At 46.3% G+C, this 14,717-nt stretch overlaps 1 protein-coding gene across 1 annotated transcript; it reads right to left on the bottom strand.

The window, feature by feature from the left end:
* Window positions 1-8,615: 8,615 nt before the first annotated feature.
* LOC127009432 (histidine-rich glycoprotein-like) lies at window positions 8,616-12,962 on the bottom strand. The gene is made up of 2 exons (XM_050882527.1): window positions 12,933-12,962; window positions 8,616-9,704 (listed from the first exon to the last, which is right to left on the bottom strand). The coding sequence occupies exons 1-2, from the start codon at window positions 12,960-12,962 to the stop codon at window positions 8,616-8,618; spliced, it is 1,119 nt and encodes a 372-aa protein (XP_050738484.1).
* Between the last annotated feature and the right edge of the window lie 1,755 nt (window positions 12,963-14,717).

Consider the following 14,717-nt stretch of genomic DNA (forward strand, 5'->3'; position numbering starts at 1 on the left):
GAGCAGGTGGTCTATTTATATATTTAGTCGTCATTGGGGCAACTTGATCTAGACAAGAATTAAATATTGTTTTAAGTATATTCACCTGTTCGTCAATGTCATCAGTTAACGTGATATTATTTAAGCAGTCTGAGCTGGTTAGCAATGCTTCACAAAAGTTATCTTTATTGTATGTAAGTTTTCTTTATTTTTGTTCGTTTGGGTTTGCTAATGTCGATTTTTGAGATAATCATGTCGTGATCTGCGATAGTACTGGGAAGGCAGTCAGAGGAAACAATACTTTCTTTTTTGTTTGTGATTAGGACATCAAGTAGTGTGGCAGACTGGGGGGTGACACGTGTTGGTTTACTTATTACTTGGAATAAACCGCAAGCTTCAATTATTTTCTGCAGGTTGCTGTTGTTAACTAGAAGGTTATCGTTAAGATCGCCGAACACATACATGGGTTTCTTTCTTAGGTTAACGTGCTTGAAGACTTCCATTAGATAATCATATGAGGTAGCGGGGGCTTTGGGATGTCTGTATAAGCATCCTACAGTGATTGATGGTAGTTTTCTGCTTTGAACTGTGATCCATATGTTTTCGATTCCAGTACAGGGTTCAACATCTGGTGTAATGATCTTGGAGCTTGAGAGAGAGAGAGAGAGAGAGAGAGAGAATGTGCGGCGGCGATGCTCCGATGAGCTCACCAGCCCCCTCGCCTGCAGAGCGGGGTGTGGCCTGCACAGTGGAAGGAGGCCAGAGTCACACCCGTATACAAGAAAAAATCCAGGTCCGAGCCAGGCAATTACAGGCAAATATCACTCCTCCCAATCATCAGCAAGATATTTGAGAGGATCATCGGGGAGCAATTGACATCCTTCCTCGAGGAAAACCACCTGCAGTCACCGAAGCAGTTTGGTTTTCGGAAGGGCCGCTCTACCTCAGACCTCCTCCTTCTCTCAAAGTCCTGGCATGACGCCCTTGATGACGGCCACCCCTCTCTCGTGATTGCCCTGGATATAGCGGCGAAGCTACAGCAACTAGGCATCACGGGGGACCTGCTGCGCCTGCTCTCAAACTACCTGTTAAGCAGGGCCCTCCGCGTAGCAGTCAACGGAAGCACCTCGACCAGCTTCCCGGTGGAGGCCTCCGTTCCACAGGGGTCCGTCCTTGGACCTATTCTGTAGAACATATACTTTAACGACCTCCTGCAAACCATCCCGGCAGCAAGCGCCTACCCCGACGACTGCACCCTCTCCAGAACATACAAGAGGGAGGAAGCCCAGGACGTGATAGAGTCCGTCAACAGACAGTTGGCAGACATAATGGCCTGGGGAAAGAGATGGCAAGTCAGGTTTGCCCCTGACAAAATCCAGGCCATGGTAATATCACGTTCTCGGGAGGACGCGAGGCAACTCCACGGCAGGCTGAGATTCGGGAACGACACCATCCCTCTGCAGGCCAGCGTCGACATCCTGGGCGTGGAGGTGGACTCCCAGCTGCGGTTCGACCGTCACCTTGAAAGGGTGGCGCATAAAGCCTCCCAGAAGGTGAACCTCCTGCGCCGCATGAAGAACCTCCTCGATGCTGAAGGCCTGAACGCCCTCTATAAGGCACAAGTCCGTCCAGTGATGGAGTATGCACCGCTCACCTGGATGGCCAGCGCCCGCTGCCACCTCAACCTGCTAGACAAGGTGCAGAGGAGGGCTGAACGCCTCATCAACGGCACCCAGCACCACCGACCGAGCCAGTGGGAGACACAGCGACAACGACATCGACAACAACAACAACAACAACAACAACCACACGAGGGACGGACAAGAGCAGCCACGAACCAGCTGAACAGCCTGGAGCACCGTCGCCGCGTCGCTGCCCTGACGGTGCTACACAAGGCACAAGTGGGCCTAGTGCCCCACCTGACGGACCTGAGGGCTACCTGGAGGAGGTCTGAGCGCAGCACGAGAACGGTCCTGAGCAACGCCTCCCTCCTGGAAGTGCCAATGGCCCGCTCCAGCACCCACCAACGTGCCTTCTCCATCGCAGCGGTGGTGTGGTGGATCAACCTCACTGCTGATGTGGACGTGACACAACTGTCCACTCAGCAGATGAAGGTTGCGTCCCACAGGTGGCTACTCCTACACCCACCGCAAACATGTATATAATTGTAACCTCGGCAGAAGCTTTTAAATAGCTCCCCAACGGTCGGAGGAACTTAAGCATAGAAAAATAATACTGCCATGTACTAATGTACTGAACATGTTTAAATAAAGAGAGAGAGAGAGAGAGAGATAGAGAGAGAGAGAGAGAGAGAGAGAGAGAGAGAGAGAGAGAGAGAGAGAGAGAGAGAGAGAGAGAGAGAGAGAGAGAGAGGAGAGAGAGAGAGAGAGAGAGAGAGAGAGATTTAGATAGATTTACATAGAAATCAGACCAGACAGATGGTCCAGACTATTAATCAGAAGACTCCAAAACCTAGTTGATATTAAGTTGAAGGAAGTGACGGTCGAGCTTGTTTTGAAGGAGTCAATCGTGTTACACTGGACCACTGATGATGGGAAGTGTCATCGATCATAAACAATAACACCTTCTAATTCTTGACGCATTGAACAATCAAACTTCTTATTCCTCGTTCCAACTTGAAGGACCTGGCACTTGTCTACGTTGAGAACCGAGTTACCAATCTTTGTGTCGTCTGCAAATTTACTAATGCGGTTATTACGTCGTTGATGTAGATAATGAAGAGCACTGGGCCAAGAACCGAGCCCTGAGGACGCCACTGAGTTAAATCCGTCAATCACTACTCTTTGTTGTCTGTTGCTCAACCAATTCGCGATCCATTGGTTTGAAATCAAGATAGACTACGTCCAGTGATTTGGTTACGTCATAAACAGTGAAGAGGTCGTTATAAAAGGTTAATAGATTTGATAGGCAGGATCTTTTGTTTGTGAGAGAGAGAGTATATCAGGTCCAGGACTTTTATTTGTTTTAAGTGATTTGGTGGTGGTGGTAAGGATTTCGGATTATTTTACAGTTGGCTGCGAAATTGGGCAGAGAGAGAATAATTATGAATGTGAGAAACAGATGGTATAGAAAAAGGAAGAGGGAAAGGAAAAAGTCAAAATGGATAGATATTAAAAAGATGAAGAATAAGGATAAAAATAATGAAAAACAGCACAGGAAAAAAAGCAAAAAAGTAAAAAAAGGGAGAGGAAAGGGAATAACACGCAAAACACGGAGAAAAAAAACCCCCAGCAAAAAGCCTGATGAGTTAAAAAAGAAAAGGGGGAGACGAGATGAGAGGAGAAAAAAAACCTGTGAAAAATAAAATGACGCAAGGGAATGCTTGTAAACGAAGGAAAGGAGTGGACATTAAATGCATATATAGATGGCAGAGTTTGTTTTTAAATCATATACATTCTCTCTCTCTCTCTCTCTCTCTCTCTCTCTCTCTCTCTCTCTCTCTCTCTCTCTCTCTCTCTCTCTCTCTCTCTCTCTCTCTCTCTCTCTCTCTCTCTCTCTCTCTCTTCTCCTATGGTAGCTCAAAAGAACGCAGTCAGCTGTGTGGTAATTGGTTCGGCTTTACACGTGGTCCATTTGGTTTTGTGTCCAACCTAACCTAACCTAACCTAACCTAACCTAATCTAACCTAACCTAAGTGAGCCACCTGAGCGGGTCTGTGGCTAATTGTATCAGGAACAGACTCTTACCCTCCGACCCTTAACTGACTCACGTGCCCCGGGTTATAGGCGATGCAACTCTACACAAAACCCCCAAATAAATAGTTCATAAACACGCACGCGGCCATCCTCAGCGATTGCCTTATATTTTCTAATCAGCGAATGAACGTTTCGTCGGTGGTTTGATTCTGGTGGATGCGATTTCATTACCTGAGATTGTTATTACCTCTCCGACGCTAACATCATGAGTGTCTGTCTGTCTGTCTGTCTGTCTGTCGGTTGGTCTCTCTCTCTCTCTCTCTCTCTCTCTCTCTCTCTCTCTCTCTTCCTATCTCCCTTATTCACAACCCTTTTTCCGTCTCTCTCTATTAAACTTTTGATCATAATTATCTTTCGCCGTGAAGGGAGGAGAACGTTAGGAAAGTTTATGTCCCTCTACGTTACTGATCCTGACTGATTTAATTATTATGCTAATGTCGGGATATATTTTAAACTGACGGAAGTCTGGAGAGATATCCACTCTTCTAATTAAAAGTTTGAAAATTATTCCAATACTCTCACTACCTGTTTGTCTCTGTATAGGGTTCCTGAATGTATCGCTCTTATATAAAGATAGAGCATCTGCTGGATTAGAAAGAAGGCACGTCTGCCCACGTATCTAATCCGCTGGAGCGGTGTTTGTGTATCCTACTCGACCAGGCAATCTAAGTAGTTTCATTTTAAGCACACCTAATTTAGTTAACTCAGGAAGATAGTACAATGAACATCCACATCAACATTAACGCCCCGAAATACTCATCACTGCAAGCACCACTCGACAGATTTCCAGCGTGGACGGAAAACAATGACAATCAACCGCACTGATCGTGGTAATGCACTTCTGTACCTCCACTAGTGCAGTGCCGCTCCTCAGCAATCAGTTGATCCCCACCCTCTTCGGGGAGCGCAATCAACCAGGCTATTTGGCAGCGCGGTGGATGACAACAAAGTTGGAAGCTGAGCGTCACCAGTCTCATCACAGCCGCTTATCGTTAGAGCCGCCTATTACAAGCTGTATTTGGCAAGCAGATTCACGGCCCTGTTGGCACCCCAGATGAAGACGTGTGTGGTATACTCATACCTAGATAAAAAAAATTCTAAACTCACTTATGGCTCCCCATTTAGGTCGTCGCCTTTAATCCTAACTTGACAAGAGCTGGTGAGATCTAGAAACCTTAAGTGCTTATCAGAGCTCTTCCTTCTCCTCCGTCTTATCCGGTTCCTAAGTCGCATCCTCTTCCTCTTCGTCTTTTTTCTCTTTCATAAATAACCATTCGTACATTAAGCAGGCGGCCATTACCTTCATCCACCCACCAACCACATTCACTCTTCCACCCTCCTCCACCTTTTAATCCCTGCCCACAACGCTCTGCTCTCCGTCCAATCCCATGGCTGTTCGTTACCTTTGATCTCTGTGGCTGTAATAGTGAGTCGAGCAAACACATTTTTCGCTCACCAATAGTCCCGTTTATTTCATCTGTATTCCTATATATTTTTTTCGTTGTAGTCTTCCTGAGCGATACACTGAGGGAAACAATAACTTTTCAGCATTCGTGTTGCCCGGCTTTTGGGGGCCTTTTTATAGAGCAATGTTATTTTTATTATTGGCAGCGACTGAGTTTTGTGAAAGTGTGTGTGTGTGTGTGTGTGTGTGTGTGTGTGTGTGTGTGTGTGTGTGTGTGTGTGTGTGTGTGTGTGTGTGTGTGTGTGTGTGTGTGTGTGTGTGTGCCGTGCTTTGTTTCAGCGTAATGTGAATTTCTAGAACATGCTGGTACATCTGTTACACTAAGGAGGATGACACAACTCTCTGGGACTACCGCGACTACTAAAACTATTACTGCTAACAACAAAAAATACAACAAGAACAACAATATTGCCATGCCCATTCATATCGCGGTTTATACTGCTAACGAGTCCATTGTTATTCCCCTCCACTTCTCCCCCTCCTCTGCCATCTCTATACTATTCATGCAACATTCCGTCGCCTCCCGCCTCCACCTCCTCCTCCTCCCAACACAAACAGAACTATAATGTGGCCGTGATCCTTACTGTCAAGTGAAGTGTAAAGTGGTATACTAATAAATGGTGTGTGTGTGTGTGAGAGAGAGAGAGAGAGAGAGAGAGAGAGAGAGAGAGAGAGAGAGAGAGAGAGAGAGAGAGAGAGAGAGAGAGAGAGAGAGAGAGAGAGAGAGAGAGAGAGAGAGAGAGAGAGAGATAAAGGACAGACGAATAGATGGATGGAAATTAGTGAAGGATGAAGTCTGGGGATAGGTAGGAGAGAGAGAGAGAGAGAGATGGATGATGAATGGATAACTGAATAAGGGAAGGGACGTGAGGCTGGCGGGATGGAGGAAGAGCTTGTAGGAAGGTTCAAAGGGATGGACGGGAAGGGTTCTGGACTGCCTGGGTCACGTTCGCCGGCATCCCTCCACGAGAATTGGGCGGCGGGCGGCGAGCATACAGAGCCAGGCCCGCGGCAGCAAATTTCATGGATTTTGATTCAGCGCAGCCCCCACGTCGCTGGCGGAGGATACGGAATGGCTGCCTCGCCTCGAATGTTGGCTTGCTTCCTCCTGCCTCTTTCACACGCTTTTCCTGGGCTGTTTACCATCCCGGCGTTTTGATTTGTGTTTTTAACTTTTCCTCTTCTCCGTCTATGTATTTTTGGATATTGTTTTTATTCCTCTTTCGACTAGGGAACGATCGTGTTGCCTGGCTTACATGCTGATCTATTCCTTCTGTTTCCTTTACGTTCTTCCTGGTCTGTTTACTTTCTCAGCGCTTTGATTTGTGGTGTTTAGGTCTCTCTCTCTTATCCGTTTATGTATTTTTGGATATTGTTTTTATTCTTCTTTCGACTAGGGAACGATCGTGTTGTCTGCCTTGCATGCTGACCTATTCCTTCTGTTTACTTCACGTTCTTCCTGGTCTGTTTACTTTCTCAGCGCTTTGATTTGTGGTGTTTAGGTTTCTCTCTTTTCCGTTTATGTATTTTTGGATATTGTTTTTATTCTTCTTTCGACTAGGGAACGATCGTGTTGTCTGGCTTACATGCTGACCTATTCCTTCTACTTCCTTTACGTTCTTCCTGGTCTGTTTACTTTCTTAGCACTTTGATTTGTGGTGTTTAGGTCTCTCTCTTTCCCGTTTATGTATTTTTGGATGCTGTTCTATTCTTCGAGTGAATGGTTGTGTTGTCTGCCTTACTTGATGGCCTGTTTCTTTTGCTACTTTTACGCTTTTCCTGGTCTGTTTATCTTTCTCGGCGTTTTGATATGTTTCTTTCGTCTATATTTTCTAAGTTTATGTATTTTTGGATATGGTTTGATTCTTCTTTCGTCCAAGGAATAGTCGTGTTGTCTGACTTGCTTTTTTTTCGGCTTGTTTCTGCCTATTGATTATTTTACATTGCTCTGTTTACTTGTGCATTTATTTTTATTTTTCTTCTTTTACTTCTTTTGTCACGTATGAAGGCGTAATGATTTTCTCCCTTTTCGTCTTCTTGCGTTTTAACCTACACTTTTTGGCTTGTTTATTCGCTCTGTGCTTGTTTTTATTATTTTCCTTGTTTCTGCTTCTTGATATGTTTCCCTCGCTTTGTTTACTTATGCATTTATTTTTATTTTTCTTCTTTTATTTCTCTTTTCACGTATGAAGATGTAACGATTTTCTCTCTTTTCGTCTTCTTGCGTTTTAACCTACACTTCTTTATTCGTTCTGTGCTTGTTTTTTATTATTTTCCTTCTAATTCTACGTATATTTTTGGAGTTATTAAACTTTTACTCTTTCTGTGTACGGAATGACTGCGTTGCTCTACCTTGATCTTGCCTCTTTAAATGATTCTCTTGGTCTGTTTATTCGTTCCCTGCTCGCTGTTTTATTTGTTTTCCTTCCTTTTTCCTCTCCGCATATATTTTAAAGTATCATTATTATTTTACTCTTGTCTACGGAATAGTCATGTTTCCTCCCTTGTTAGCTTGTGTCTTCCTCAATATCTGCTTGCTGTTTTATCTTTTTTTCCTTACCCCTTCCTCTCCGTATATATTTAAACTTATTATTATATTTTACTCTTCTCCTGTCTACGGGAATCGCGTTACCTCCCTTATTGGCTTGTTTCCGCTTCAGTACCTGCTTGCTGTTATATTTATTTTTCTTATTTCTTCCTCTCACTTTTTTTAGAACGTATCATTATTTTATTCTTGTTTACGGAGGTCACGTTGCCTCCCTCCTTGGCTTGTTTTAGCTTCAGTACATGCTCCCCTCTCTCTGCTCATATTCCCGACAGCCTGACTGGTTTCTCTTACTCCCAAACCTCGTATATTTTTTAACATATCACAATTCCACTCTTTCTTTTTATCATCCGACTCTTTGTTTAAATCTGCAAAGGGTTTTCAATTACGTTGCATCCGTTTCCATTTGTTTTCCCTCCTCCTACCACTCCGTATGTTCATGTCCGTGTTGTTATTACTTTTCTTTCCTCCCCCGTCTACCGATTTCACTGTCCGTTTAAATATGTAAAACCTTGTCACGGAGGGAAACGCTTTGCCTGTGTGTGAACTGTCATCGCTCTCGTCCCTTTGTTATGACTACTATTGCCCTTCATGCGGTAAAAGGGATCGTCGCAGAGGTGATAGTGGTGGTGGTGGGATGGTGGTGATGGTGGTGGAGGTGGTGGGAGTGATGGGAGGTGGAAGTGAATAGGTGGTGATTGTCCAGGTAGTTGAAGTTGTTGAAGTTGTTGGCTGGTTAGTTATTGTGTTGTTGCTGTTGCTGTTGATGTTGTTGTTGTTAGTGGTTGTGGTGGTGGTGGTAGCTGTGGCTGTAATAATGAAAATGGTGGTGGTGGTAACCGTAATGGTGATGGTAGTGGTGATTATGGTGGTGAAATGGTGATGATCGTAGTGGTAGAGAGTAAGTGCTTCAGTAGGTACGAAGGTGGTGCTGATGTTGACGCTGGTTATGGTGGGAGTAGCGGTGGTGGTGGCGGTGCTGACGCTGGTTATGGTGGGAGTAGCGGTGGTGGTGGCGGTGCTGACGCTGGTTATGGTGGGAGTAGCGGTGGTGGTGGCGGTGGTGACGCTGGTTATGGTGGGAGTAGCGGTGGTGGTGGCGGTGGTGACGCTGGTTATGGTGGGAGTAGCGGTGGTGGTGGCGGTGGTGACGCTGGTTATGGTGGGTGTAGCGGTGGTGGTGGCGGTGGTGACGCTGGTTATGGTGGGTGTAGCGGTGGTGGTGGCGGTGGTGACGCTGGTTATGGTGGGTGTAGCGGTGGTGGTGGCGGTGCTGACGCTGGTTATGGTGGGAGTAGCGGTGGTGGTGGCGGTGCTGACGCTGGTTATGGTGGGAGTAGCGGTGGTGGTGGCGGTGGTGACGCTGGTTATGGTGGGTGTAGCGGTGGTGGTGGCGGTGCTGACGCTGGTTATGGTGGGTGTAGCGGTGGTGGTGGCGGTGCTGACGCTGGTTATGGTGGGTGTAGCGGTGGTGGTGGCGGTGCTGACGCTGGTTATGGTGGGTGTAGCGGTGGTGGTGGCGGTGCTGACGCTGGTTATGGTGGGAGTAGCGGTGGTGGTGGCGGTGCTGACGCTGGTTATGGTGGGTGTAGCGGTGGTGGTGGCGGTGCTGACGCTGGTTATGGTGGGTGTAGCGGTGGTGGTGGCGGTGCTGACGCTGGTTATGGTGGGTGTAGCGGTGGTGGTGGCGGTGGTGACGCTGGTTATGGTGGGAGTAGCGGTGGTGGTGGCGGTGGTGACGCTGGTTATGGTGGGAGTAGCGGTGGTGGTGGCGGTGGTGACGCTGGTTATGGTGGGAGTAGCGGTGGTGGTGGCGGTGCTGACGCTGGTTATGGTGGGAGTAGCGGTGGTGGTGGCGGTGCTGACGCTGGTTATGGTGGGAGTAGCGGTGGTGGTGGCGGTGGTGACGCTGGTTATGGTGGGAGTAGCGGTGGTGGTGGCGGTGCTGACGCTGGTTATGGTGGGTGTAGCGGTGGTGGTGGCGGTGGTGGCGATTCCACTATGGGCGATAAATTCAAGTGAGTGTTGCTGATGGTATTGGTTATGACGATGGCACGGAGGTTGGAAGAGTGTGTTAATGGTAGGTGGGCGGGGGTCGTGGCGGTGGGTGGTGGTGGGTTGTGTAGTGGCGGAGGAGGTGGTGGTGGTGGTGGTGTTGGTGTAGCAGGAATATTACATCAGCAGGGAGAGCTTTCAGGAATACGCAACACAAATGCAGCGAGAGTGATGACGATCAAATTGAGGACGACGTGCTGCTCCCGAGGCGCCTGACGCTGCTGCTGCTGCTGCCTCTGATGATGGCGATTGATGATTCTACCCTACCAACAGCACTAGGTGGAAACAATACAAGTCGTTTTACAATCTCCCACTAACAACAATTACTACTACTACTGCTACTACTACTACTACTACTGCTACTACTACTACTACTACTGCTAATGCTACTACTACCACTGTTACTACTACTACTACTACTTCTACTGCTACTACTACTACTACTACTACTACTACTACTACTACTATTGCTATTACTATTACTACTACTACTACTACTACTACTACTACTACTACTTCTACTACTACTTCTACTACTACCACTGCTACTGTTGTTATTGTGTTTCTCCTGTTCCCCTCCAGCCTGCACAACCATAAATCTTCACATGAAACAGGAGCCTCAAGGGGAAACTCGCGCACAAGACAGGATACATGCTTCTCTTCGTGTACCTTCCCTCAGCCCTTAACCCTCCCGTGGCTCACTTTAACCCTCCACGCATATGCACGCGCCTACTGTACTACATAAGACTTCCTTCCTCCTCTCCCCCTCGTTCTTTTCCTTCTCCTCCTCCAATTTCTTCCCTTCATTCATCTTCATTAGTTTCGTCTGCGGTTTCACACTCAACTTTTCATCCTTTTCATCCGTGTAATGCAATCGAAAAGCTTTCCTCCCTCTCCTCACCCACCTTCTTTTCCACTTCCACCTCTTTTTTTTTTCCTCCTCCTCCACCTTCTCCTCCTCCTCCTTTTCTTCTCTTCTTCTTTCTACTCTTCTTTATCTTCCTCTTCACTTCCCTCTTTGCCCATTCCTACTCCTTTTCGTTCGCTTTTTCCTCCTCTTCATTTTCTTCCTCCTCCTCCTCCTCCTCCTTCTCCTCTTTCATCCCTTAAACCCCTCTCGGCACCTTCACATAATTGAAGTTCCCAGACTATGATGAATTTCCTCCGGGTTTTGGGAGTCGGCGGTACACGAGCAAAGGGAAACGAAAACAAACCAAAAAAACAAAACATAACCGATGCATAACGCCGCCGGGGTAATATTTTCCCTGTTATTGAGATAGCGATATGGATGACCTGATAAGAGAAAGTGGAATGTTTATATATTTGTTCTCTCTCTCTCGCTCACACACTCTCTCCCTTCTATCGATATTCCTGTTTGCCTCGCGGAGCTGAATAACGTTCGTCCCAGCGTTGCCAAATTATCGTACTCAGCGCATTGCATTTTTGTAGATTCTTACCGATAACTATAGCAAAAGAGAACGAAACCCATCAAAATTTAACAGTTTTAACGCTAACTTTAATTTCCTATCGTTATTTGTGTTGTTACGACAGTCTTGGAGCCTAAAAATGATAAATGCAATGTTCAGTGTACGACAATTTGGCAACGTTGGTTCGTCCCCCTTGATATATGATACAAGCTTTCACTATGGCGTCCGGCAGATGACGAGGGAGGGAAATGGGTTATATAATACGGTGTGGAGGGTGGGAAGGGGCGTGAGGACTCCTGGGCCTTGGTTAGTACGAGTCATTTACGCCACACTGCCTCGGCTTAGACTCTTGTCGCCTCGATGATCTTCCCTACTGGCCTGCTATTTCGATACCCGCACTGCCTCGTACTATGCCACCATTTTCTCTTTGTTACTTCTATCCAGGGAAGGAGGAACATGATGGTCTGCACTACATCGAAACGTTATCTCCTCATCTTCAGTAACACATTGCCATCTGCTCCACTTTATTAGAGGTTCTTGGCTAGCCTCAGCCCTTTAATTGGAAACTTCATATCTCATCTCTTTCTGCACCAACTTAAATGAATTTCAGCTTTATGCATTGTCTCCACAGGCTTCATTTTGGCTATCAGAGAAGTGGCGTTTTATATCAAAATATGCCCGGCTTCATGCAATGTATCAGTATTATTAGTAATGAATTTGTTAATTTTTATAAGAGTACATTATTTAATAGACGAAACCAAAGGGCATTTTTATCCAGTTGTCGTCACATGAAGGAAAGAACTAAACAGGTGAATATTAATGACACAAGACTTTATGAAATTAATTAAAGAAAAGTTGGACGCCAAAATCTTCACGCGTTAATATTACCTCTCAGGTGGCGTAACACACTCCTGCTTATAAATTTTGACGACATAATACAGAAGAAAGTATTTTTATTCTAGTATTTTGTTTGTAGATAGTTTGATTATTGACATCCGCTCGGCTAAATCTTGTTTGGTTAAAAGTTTGGGACAAATTTTTCAAGGACGATGAGAGGTTCTGTTTCCTTTCCCTTCCCAATGCTGGGTCTGTGCAGAGACTCGTCTGTACTTTAACAGAGGGAGTCTTAACATCTTTCGATACCTGTCTCTCTTGAGCTCTCACTTATATGTTCTCTCACTTATATATTCTTTCACTTACACTTACACGCTCTCTCTCTCTCTCTCTCTCTCTCTCTCTCTCTCTCTCTCTCTCTCTCTCTCTCTCTCTCTCTCTCTCTCTCTCTCTCTCTCTCTCTCTCTCTCTCTCTCTCTCTCTCTCTCTCTCTCTCTCTCTCTCTCTCTCTCTCTCTCTCTCTCTCTCTCTCTCTCTCTCTCTCTCTCTCTCTCTCTCTCTCTTTCTCTTTCGTAAAAGCCTGGCAAGAGTTGGTCTCTCCCTCGTCTCGGCCCAGAAACATTTTAGAAAGTTAGTCGATGGTTGGAGGCTGAAAAAGAGCTAATGAGTCTTTGACGGTCCTCCCGCGCCACCGTAGAGGGATGCAGTGCCCCTCCATCTTCCAAGACGACGCTTACTCTTTACGTCCAAACTTTATTGGGTCAACAGTCCTGATCCACCTACGTAAAACAGGGTTCAGACTGCCTGTGCGGTTTAAACACTACTATAGCATAACTCTGACGGAAATTTTAAAACTAGCGTCCGAGTTGTAGAAGTGAAGATAACTTTCATATAAAAAAGATGGAAGTTACGAGGTTGTTCATAGTGGTGGCCAGCGCCATTTCTGGTCTTCTCAGAAGTTTCCGATCGGTCTAGCAAACGAAAAATACATGTTTCCGTCCTCGAGGGTGTGGGACGCGAGAAGTTCGACATCTTTGCAAAGTAAGAGAAACAGCAGACTCCGCGTTGCTCTTCTTCTGCAAGAAAACAACCTTTTTGCTTTGTCCTAACTTTGCAAAACACAAGCCAGTGCTCAACTTCCTGCCTCGAAAGACAAAGGGGTCAGGAGGCAGTGATGAGGCGGGGGGTGCGTGTCACGGGTGATATGTCATAAAGTGAGTCATATTAAGTTTCCGGAGACGTATTAAGACTTCTTTCATGTTCGCAACTACCCATGGCTTCAGTACGTGACTACGTGGCAGAAGATGCAGGAAGGGTTGAACGGCCCTCCATAGTAATATCGCAAAAAATATGTACCAACGCTATTTCTTTCACGAACACGACAGCTGACAGCGCATCCGGGAGTTTAAAAATAAGCCCAAACTTTAGGGAAACGTCCTCAAGACTTTCTTGTACCTTCAATAAAACCTTGGCACGGTTGGCACTCAGGACAGCCTACAGCATGTGTTGCTGCACTCCAGCTGAGGGTCATGCTTTCGGGGTATACTCGTAATCTGGGGAATAAAAAATAAACAAATAGGAGGCTGTTTTCTGATCTAACAGTGTTTACCTTAGTAACACTGACGTATAATAAAAAGAAACAAACAATAAATGAACAAACAAGCAAATAAACAAACATCAAACAACAAACAAACAATAGCTGAAAACACGAGAAAAAGCAGTTACATACATATCGAGCAAGTCGCGCTGTGTTTCAGACCTTAGGTTAATGAGCTCGAGTGGCCGCCATTTGCATGAAAAACAAATCACTCTCCAATCAGCCTCTGCCGCTACGCCGCCACGACGCACAAGGCCTCCACGGCACCGTGCTAACCACAACACGAGACGCAAGTCGACAAAGCAGACAATTTACCAATACACTAAATAATCAAAACGTTATACTCTACAATACAACGATCATCAGAGGCGGCCTCCCCTCCTCTCTGTCTAAGTTTTTACTTACCAGATTAATCGGTGAGGCCCAGAAAGGAATTCCACACACCTGGCGGGCGCCGCAGGGACCAGGCGAGGCCAAATTCCTATATGATGTCGGTATAATGTTTGGCTTCCTGCTCAACCTGTTGGCCCCGGCACTCCTGGAGGAGGAAAAGGAGCAAAGTTAGGTTGGCGAGGCCCAGGAATTGGGGCAGAGGTGGTGGCGGTGGTGGTGATGGGGGTGATGATGGTATTGGTGATGGTTATGGTTGTGATGGTGGCTGGTGGGATGACTGTGGTATTGTTGTTGTTGGTAGTAGTAGAAGTGGTAAAGATGGTGGTTGCGGAGGTAGTGCAGGTGGTGGTGGTGGTGACATAAGTGGTAGAGGTAGTAAAGATAATGGTGCTGGAGATGGTACAGGTGACAGAAGTGATGGTGGTGATAATGCTGAGGGTGATAACTTTATAGCAGTGGTGGTGATGGTGGTGTTAGTGGTGGTGGTGGTGTTAGTGGTGGTGGTGGTGTTAGTGGTGGTGGTGGCGGCGGAACACGAGAAACGAATAGCTCTTGGTGGTGGTTGGCTGTGGTAATTACGCCGCGGTGGAGAGGGAAAAGTTCAAGTGGTGCTCAGTCGTGTGGAAAGAGGGGAGGCAATGGAAGGGGTTGGCGGTGATGAAAGAGCTAAGTGGAACCTCGACAGTGATAAGTGGATGAGGTGAAT

Source organism: Eriocheir sinensis, chromosome 40 (assembly GCF_024679095.1).
Source record: "Eriocheir sinensis breed Jianghai 21 chromosome 40, ASM2467909v1, whole genome shotgun sequence".
In the NCBI taxonomy this organism is placed as follows: Eukaryota; Metazoa; Arthropoda; class Malacostraca; order Decapoda; family Varunidae; genus Eriocheir; species Eriocheir sinensis.